This window comes from Tauraco erythrolophus, chromosome 2, assembly GCF_009769465.1.
Source record: "Tauraco erythrolophus isolate bTauEry1 chromosome 2, bTauEry1.pri, whole genome shotgun sequence".
Classification (NCBI taxonomy): domain Eukaryota; kingdom Metazoa; phylum Chordata; class Aves; order Musophagiformes; family Musophagidae; genus Tauraco; species Tauraco erythrolophus.
The window spans coordinates 16226278-16234182 of NC_141466.1; the positions used below are offsets into that span (position 1 = coordinate 16226278).

General features: G+C 40.3%; 1 protein-coding gene across 1 annotated transcript; it reads right to left on the reverse strand.

The window, feature by feature from the left end:
- Window positions 1-1098: 1098 nt before the first annotated feature.
- CALHM4 (calcium homeostasis modulator family member 4) lies at window positions 1099-2824 on the reverse strand. Its single transcript, XM_009987239.2, has 2 exons — window positions 2267-2824; window positions 1099-1551 (listed from the first exon to the last, which is right to left on the reverse strand). Exons 1-2 carry the CDS (start codon window positions 2822-2824, stop codon window positions 1099-1101), a joined length of 1011 nt encoding a protein of 336 aa, XP_009985541.1.
- Between the last annotated feature and the right edge of the window lie 5081 nt (window positions 2825-7905).

Here is a 7905-nt window from a genome sequence, read left to right on the forward strand (position 1 = left end):
GGGGTCATTTATTAACAGCAGATAGCATTCTGTAAGCTAGCATATGGATTTGTAGCACAGATATGTACCTGGCAAAGCAATACGGGAAGAATTATGAAAAACTATGATATGCATATTTTCCTTCCTTAGAGTTAGAAACATCTTCACAAGGAAGAGGAGATACAGTAACATCACATCATCATTAACATGAAAACATTGTTAAACCTTGTTTCACTGAATTCAGTAGTTTTTAAATCACAGTAATGTTTATGGGCACAGTGACGTGACTAAATTGCAAGTTATTCACAGGCAAAGCAAGCCTTACTGCATAGAGTGAGATTTGTTTCCCATCCTGATGTGCTATTTCTACAGTAGGCAAGCACACAAACACCTGAGAGACTTTGAAGTATATCTAAAAGGAATAGGAGACTGATCTTGCTGTTGCTATCAGCCAGAATACACTTGAACTCAAATTTCCATATGTAGAGTGTTTTTTTCATACAGCTGCTACATGTTGCGTCCCTCTATCCTGTGCCTCTCAGTGGGCGTTTTATCTCCTTACCATAACGGAAAGTTCTCTCAGCACTCTACCTAGACTCGGCCTTTGTTGCTGAAGTTTTCCTACATGTTTCTTCTGTGCTGCTGTAGCCATACACTTAGCTTGTAGCTAGCTCAGTATATTTTATTCATGGAGTACAAGAAAGATGTGGAAGAGGAGAAATAAGGCATTTCTGCTAGGGGTCACTAAGATAAAGCTGGATATCTGCTTTTGCTCTCCACAGAACTGACCAACTCTAGGATCAGATCCAATCAAAGCCTAGCTTTTAATTTTTAAAGATTTTTTTAATAGGAGGAAAGAAAAAGCATTTGGGAATAACTGACTCTCCCAGTACACACTCATCCTTTTACCCCAAGTGTAAGAAAGCAGAGAGCTGCAGCTTGAAATGGTCCACCCTAATCTAGACATAGACCATCACATCCCACAGGAGTCAGATGCCATCAGGAAAGGCCTCTGTAAGCATGTGCTAAAGGACTACATTAAAAAGATGTACTTGCTCTTTATATTTCAATGTAACAAGGGATTGGAAAGTTCCAGAGCAGCTCAGGTCTGATGGAGAGCTAGATATGTTCCTGCTTTTCTGCAAGGTGTTGGTGAGGGCTTGAACCCTCAGAGCTGTGTTGCATCACAGGGTCTTCATCGGTCTTCAGGTATTTTCCATTTACAGATTCCTTGAGCGCCCAGTCATGGAGAAGGCTGTAGTCGTAGTGCTCCTCATCCACTAGTTTTAGAAAGGCCAGTCCAGAAATGGCTTGCCACTCTCTGAGAGACGGGATACGTATTTCCTTTACGTGTTCACTCCCTGGGGCAAAGCCAAAGAACTTCCTTACGTGCTGCATGGCATAGAGCCTGGAGTGCTGGTCTGTGGCTTCGTCAAAGAGCTCCTGCTCGTTGTGGACGTAGCTGCTCCAGTATCTGAAATGTAGAAAGCTGAGTGGGGAGAAACAGCTTGCCAGGCAGTAAGATAGGAAGACAGTGATGACAACCACAGCAATCAGAAGCCAGCCAGCCACCTGACAAAGAAAGAGAAAAGAAAAAAAACTGTTACAACTGAAAATACAGTGGTAACTTCAGAGCAAGGTTTAAGCCTGCTAAGGGTCTGTTGCCATCAAACCTGGTCCCTGACTACTGGAGGTAGCCACGTAGTAAAGTCACTTCTTTCTCTCAAGTTTGAGGAAGTTCTGTTATATAATTTGTTAATGAGTTTGCCTCCACAGCTATTATTGTGAGAAGAGAAGCTAATTCCTAGCCCATGTTAGCTTATAGCTTGTTTGAAACCAATTTTCTCTGGAGTGACAACTTAATGTTCCCCGTTATTTACCCAGTATGTAAACTTTTATAATTGTATCTGATCTAAACCCCAAGATTTTAATTTGGTTCACATGGAGCTCCTTAGTCACATGTTTCTTATGCTTGAATGAAGAAACTTCGTACTCTTCCTAGCTCTTGAACTTCTATTTATCTTACTTGATGGTACTTTTCAAGATACTATGCAAGGAAGAACATATCCTCCAGCAGCAGGTAGCAAATGGGATGACCAGACATCATAATTTATATACCTAAAGTTCAGTTCAACTTATAGGAACAAAGCAGGCTTCAAACACAGAGAGATTTAGTGCTCAAGGCAGAAGATACTGATCCTGGCTTATTCTAACACATTGCCTGCTGAATTAACTCTGTATCTCATCATTAGGTCCACTGGCAACAAAAGCAACACGAGTTACTCACTTGTGACTGGTATCGGAGGAGGAGAATCACTTCATCTCTTGCCCGAGTCAGCTCCGGAGGAACTAACTGACTGCATGGAAATGTGGCCAATATCCTTCTGCGTTCGGTAGCAGTAACGTTAGGATTAACTCCGTAATAGTGCACAGAGACATACTCACTCACGGCACAGACGTAGTAGGAGCCATTTATCAGGGTGACTGCTAGCCACGTTACTGGAGCAACCAGTGCTCTCCCAGTGATGCTGCACAAGACAAAGCAGATCAGTTTGCATTGCAGTAACCGGTTCGGTGTAGTCTCCTCCTGAAGAGGCGACCTTTTGCCTGTAACCAGCCTCCAAGTCTGGTTATTCAGGGCATAGCCAACAATCAGAAGAATCAGTGCTGGAACTCCTAGGAAAGCCAGTCCATAGATAAGGTTCTGCCCAACATGACAGGGACAGCTGAATGTGAAAAAAGAGAAAAGTTGCTGCCCACCAATTGTCAATATTGCAATTATAGCATTAGCAATAACAACCTCTTTGCCTTTTAGAAAAGTTAACCACTTTGGAAGGAAAGTCATTTTAGATCTTACTCTTTACCAGATGCTTTTGCTTTAAGTCAATACTAGCTTTTAGTTGTATTTAATGTTAATGGCAGACTAAACCAGAACAAACTGCAACAGCTTTAAAAAAATACAAAACCAACCAATCCCCCCCAAAAAAACCCCTACTACTCTTTCTCCTTCCACTAATTTTTAATTCTACTCCATAACAGCTAGAAGCTTGTTTGCTAGCTTTAAATATACTTACAGACATCTAACCATGTGTTTTAATTGATTCAATAATTTATCTCAGTGGTGCTGGAGCATTTAGCTTTTAGGCAATTGTGAGCTCTGCCAGCCTCTTGCTAATTGTCTGAAACTAACAGTAATTTCTCCCTACCTTTTGGATGACATGCAGTGCTATGAAACTGATGACTACCCTGTCAGAGTTAATTGGCAAGCTGTTTGCTAATCAATGGTAATTAGCAGAAGCATGATGTGGGACTAGGGGGAAAAAAAAAAGAAAAAAGGAGATCTTTCGCTATTCTTCATGAAAAAAAACACCAAACAAAGCCTTGTCAAGCGAATTGATTATAAAAGACGAAGCATTTAAAATTTTACGTACTTCAATGTTAAAATAAAAAAGACACGATTCCATAAGTTGCCCAAAGTTTGAAACCCCAATTCCGTTTGTATTTAATGTCAGTTCTGGTTTTGAGGCAATTTACTCTCCAAACACTGGAGTCTGAGAGGTAGTTAGCTGCTGGACCATGAGGATTTTAGTGTTTCACCTGTAGGTGGCAAGAAGCTAGCATATCTCTTTTCCTGATAGTGTCGAATGTTTCCTTCGGAAGGGTTTTATTTTGGTAATATGTAGTCTGCTTTTCACACAGCATCAAGCCAGCTTCAGCCATGCTCATGATAGCTGGAATTTATACAGACTGCTTGTGACTACAAGTTTTAAGATTTTCTGTAAGTATCATCAGTCCCATTCTATGGACAGAGGTAGATAGAAATTCTTCAGTTAAATGTTTCCAGAGCTGGTTTCTGAATATTGGGATGTATGATCCGGGCTCTCAGCTTCTCTCATAAGTCAAGCCTTTTACAGAGGTCAATTAAATTCCCTCCTGATGCTTTTCTCTGGGTTGCCCTTTGTCTATGGTCATGTTATCCAGTAGTTCTGTACATTGCATACCCTAGGCTGATCTGAATATGCAAATACTTGTGTTTAAGTTCTGAGAAGTCTAATTGCCTGTAATATAAACATTTTTACCAAAACCAGGGAAAAAAATTAGCCTGAAAGTCTATGAGGAAAAGTGTCTTCCCATTACAGATGTCTATCTCCAGTGTGTGTGGACTTGGTCGCATGATATGGTAGTGTCTGACTGCACAGCCTCTTCTCTCCCCTTGCAGAGAGGATTATTAATAATGAACTTCAGCTCACAAAGTAGGTTTAGCACCCACGGCACCTGCTTGGATGGCGGAGACACTCTCACAGCTGTTAAACATGTGGATGGCATGTTATACACGTCTTGCTTGTTTACTAAGCAAGACCTTGTTCCTCCAGTGCGCTGTTAGGGTGGACACCTGCTGGTCTCATCCTCAGTCACGCTCCGGGGGAAAGGTCCTTACTGGTAATTGGCTTTCAAAACTATGTGACACCATTACACGAAATCAAAAGCAATAGAGGAATATGCTTAAACATCCAGCAGCACTTTGCCACAGCTTGTCTGGAACCTGTTGTGAAGTTCTTGGTCGTTTGGTCAGAGTAATAGCACAACAAAATCCCAGTGCTATCTGAACTCTGCCATTTTGAAGCTTCATTTTCTTTCAGTGTCATAGGATTTTCAGTAACCTTTTTTTTTTTTACTAGCGACATTATATTTTGAAAAAAAATACCTCAGTTAAATTCAGCGGAACAAACCCTTTGGGCTATTTATTACAGAGTTATTTTGAAGATGTGTTTTATAAGAGTCTTCCGTTATGCCTCAGATCATTTAAAAATCTCCGATTGGTTGCTGCTGAGCTTTCTTTGGGAACCCATGTCTTATTTTGTTTAGAGGGGAGGAAGGCTTTCCCAAACACCACTTGTTTTCTCAAAAACACATTAAATGTGAAACTGAAGAGATGTACAACACTGAAATGCTAATAGTCAACCTAAAGCTGTTGGATAAGGCAATTTATTCGATCAATACAACAACTTCGTACTGCTGCATTGTCACTTCTTTGGCATGTGCTTTCATGCTGTGCTGTAAATATTCCTGCTGGGTCATCCTATTATGGAACAAATTACAGGGTTGGATCCAGTTAAGAGCTTGGGCAGCACATCAAACCTTTAAAGACTCGCCTTTACACAGGAAGCCAGCATCTTGAGGTAGGCATTTAGGCTTTTTATGTGGTGCCCAGGAAGAGTTAAGGCTGAATGTAATCCAAAATACCACTACCTGAGGTGACAGCCAGGTTGCCTCTGAGGCAAAGAGATGCTTATAGCTGATGTCTGAGGCAAATAGGATACATGGGCAAGCCCCATTTTGTCATTTTGCTTTCCATTTTGCAGGGCTCTGTCAGCTTGAATTCATTGCCAGGAACCTTACTCACAAGAATCAGTGATTTTTTTGAAGAACTGAGAATGATTTGTCATTTTATTTTAAAACAATGTTGGAAGACATATTACACCTTCCTATCCTCCTGTACACAAGTAAACAGTTTTTATTCTGTTGTTTGCTTTTTGCTGAAATAAAGCAGCCATGGCAGAAGGGAGAGATTACTCTTCTGCACCTGATCTAGTCAAAACTCGCTCACCCTTCTCTTTCTTCCAAGAGCTCAGTTATTATTAGTGATGTGGTGAGACTGTGGTGGGAAGAAGCTGTGTTCTCTGGCTTTCCTGCCATAGTTCTACCAGTTGTATTTAGTTACCCCACAGAGAGGATTTTGATATTTATTGGATCAGAAGAAGATTAGGATTTTGATATCTAATGGCCAGGAAAAGGTAGAGAGAAAGAGGGAAGTGTTTTTCTGTTTTCCACCTGAAGGTTTCTTCCTGTAAAGTTTGAAGGAGGAGACTGAGCTCTGCTCTCTCCAATGCTGCACAAGTGTTTTCATCTCTGAGTTAGCAGGCAAAAGGCTGACATTCTGTGGCTCCTTTAGTTGCATTTTGAGTTGTATTTTGCATGGATGTCAAGCCTGCCTGTGCATGTTAGAAAGCACGCTATGAAAGTACCTGCATGACAGATTTCCTGTGGGAGCATAGGGTAGCACTACCCATGTATCCCCATTGACTTGTTTCCATCACTGGAGCCATTGAATCCCCAGTTTGTTTGCACACACCATTTCAGCTTCATTTTCTCAATCATGTGCAAACCTTAGAAAATGCAGTAAATTTACCTAATAAATGATATTATGTGTGTGAATCTACATGTACACACGTGCACACATATGTATTTTCCAAACAATGCTGATGTGTTCTTACCACACGTTGCACTGTCTGGTCCACAGTGTTCCTTCATGATTGTTATATTAATAATGCAGGCTGAAGTAATTCACCCTTGTATTCAGAACTGGATAAATAAAATGGTGTTCATTTATGAGTAGCCTTAAGTGCTTTGTGATGGTTTCACTGCAGTTAAATTATGCTGATGATAATCTTTTAGAGATGTTTTTTAAAATGCGATGCAGTACGCTTTCTTATGGAATATGGGATGTCTCTTGCAATGAGAGACACATTTGGGGCTTGTCACTAGTTGGAGACAATCTGGAATTTAGAAATGCAAGTAACTATCTAGAGAATTGTAATGCCTGGCTTTTATAATTTATTTAAATTTAGATGTGGGAAATGCCTACAATAGTTTCACTTGTAAAATGGAGTTGGATTTTACGGGACCAGAAAAGTGCCTAGAAAAAATGGAAGAGGCTTATTATATTGTAAAGTTGTCAACACCAGCTCATTCTGTGTAAAGCAAAAGCTGTTAGGATGACTGTTTTCCACAGAAAAAGCTGAAAATCCTTTTATCTGTCCTATTTTTTTGTTGTTGAGTTGTGACATAACTTTAAACTACCATTTTTTAAAGTAAATTAATCCTTCTTATGCCAAATGAATCACATCTGCTGCTTTCTGTGTATCTGGAGTAGTAAATACCTGTAGTTTTACTCTAGCACCAAATCTATTAATTAATTGAAATGTCATAATGGTATAGCATTCAGATGAGGCCATGTATTTTTAGTTCTTTTCCTCAAAGGACTCAGTGGGAATATATGTGGACTTCAGTCCTATAAGGAAAGACATCTACCTGATTAATTTCTAAATTCACTAGTGACCATAGTCTAAATTTATTGCAAATCTAAACTAACAGAATAGGCCAAATTTGCTTCAGGGGAAAATGGAAAAAGTAAGCTGAACCTTCCTGGATGTTCATAGCAGGGATGTTTACAAACAGAGGTTGTAATAGGTTAAGAATGACATAAGATGCCCTAGAAACATTGTTAATGAAAGTGCCATTTGCAGAAGCTGGCAGCTGTAGTAGGCACATAGTTTACTCCTCTGGGGATCTGAGTGCTTTGGATCTGTCCTGCCAGCCTTGCAGAAACATGCTGGTAGCAGTGCCTTGTAACCCATGCTGCTCCTGCCTAGGCAGACATTAACTCACCAGGCTAAAGCAGTCAGAGCTGACGGAAGATTATGGCTCCGTTAAGTTGGAAATGATCCATTTTTAATTACCTTGTGCAGCAATAGCTTGCAATTCTGTTTGTATTCTTCAGAGCTTCTGTTAACGCTCCAAACACCAAAACCTGACACAAACAACAGAATGAATTTGCTGTCCTTAAAAACATTAAGACCTGTGAATCTCTTGGGGCTATCCAGTTTGAAGTCTCATAGCTGTTTGCTGTGTATTTCATTACAAATCATTCTTATAGATGGAGTGGTTATTTATGCTGCGTACAGGGGCAGATCCGTTGCCAGTCAAATTCCTCCCAAAGGGCTCGGTACACGTAGAGAATAGGAGGAGCATCAGCAGCATTACAGATTGCAGCAAACACTTCTCGTGCAAAAGGCAGAAGAGCAGAAAGGAGAAATCTTTAGAGGAGAGAAAGAGGAAATACAGTGATTGAGAGAAAACTATGCT

Excerpts from the sequence above, each read along its gene's own strand:
- CALHM4 (XM_009987239.2), bottom strand. The coding sequence starts at position 2,824 with ATGACTTTCCTTCCAAAGTGGTTAACTTTTCTAAAAGGCAAAGAGGTT. Across the intron at positions 1,552-2,266 it reads TCCTCCGATACCAGTCACAA|GTGGCTGGCTGGCTTCTGAT; the intron begins GTGAGTAACTCG and ends TTTCTTTGTCAG.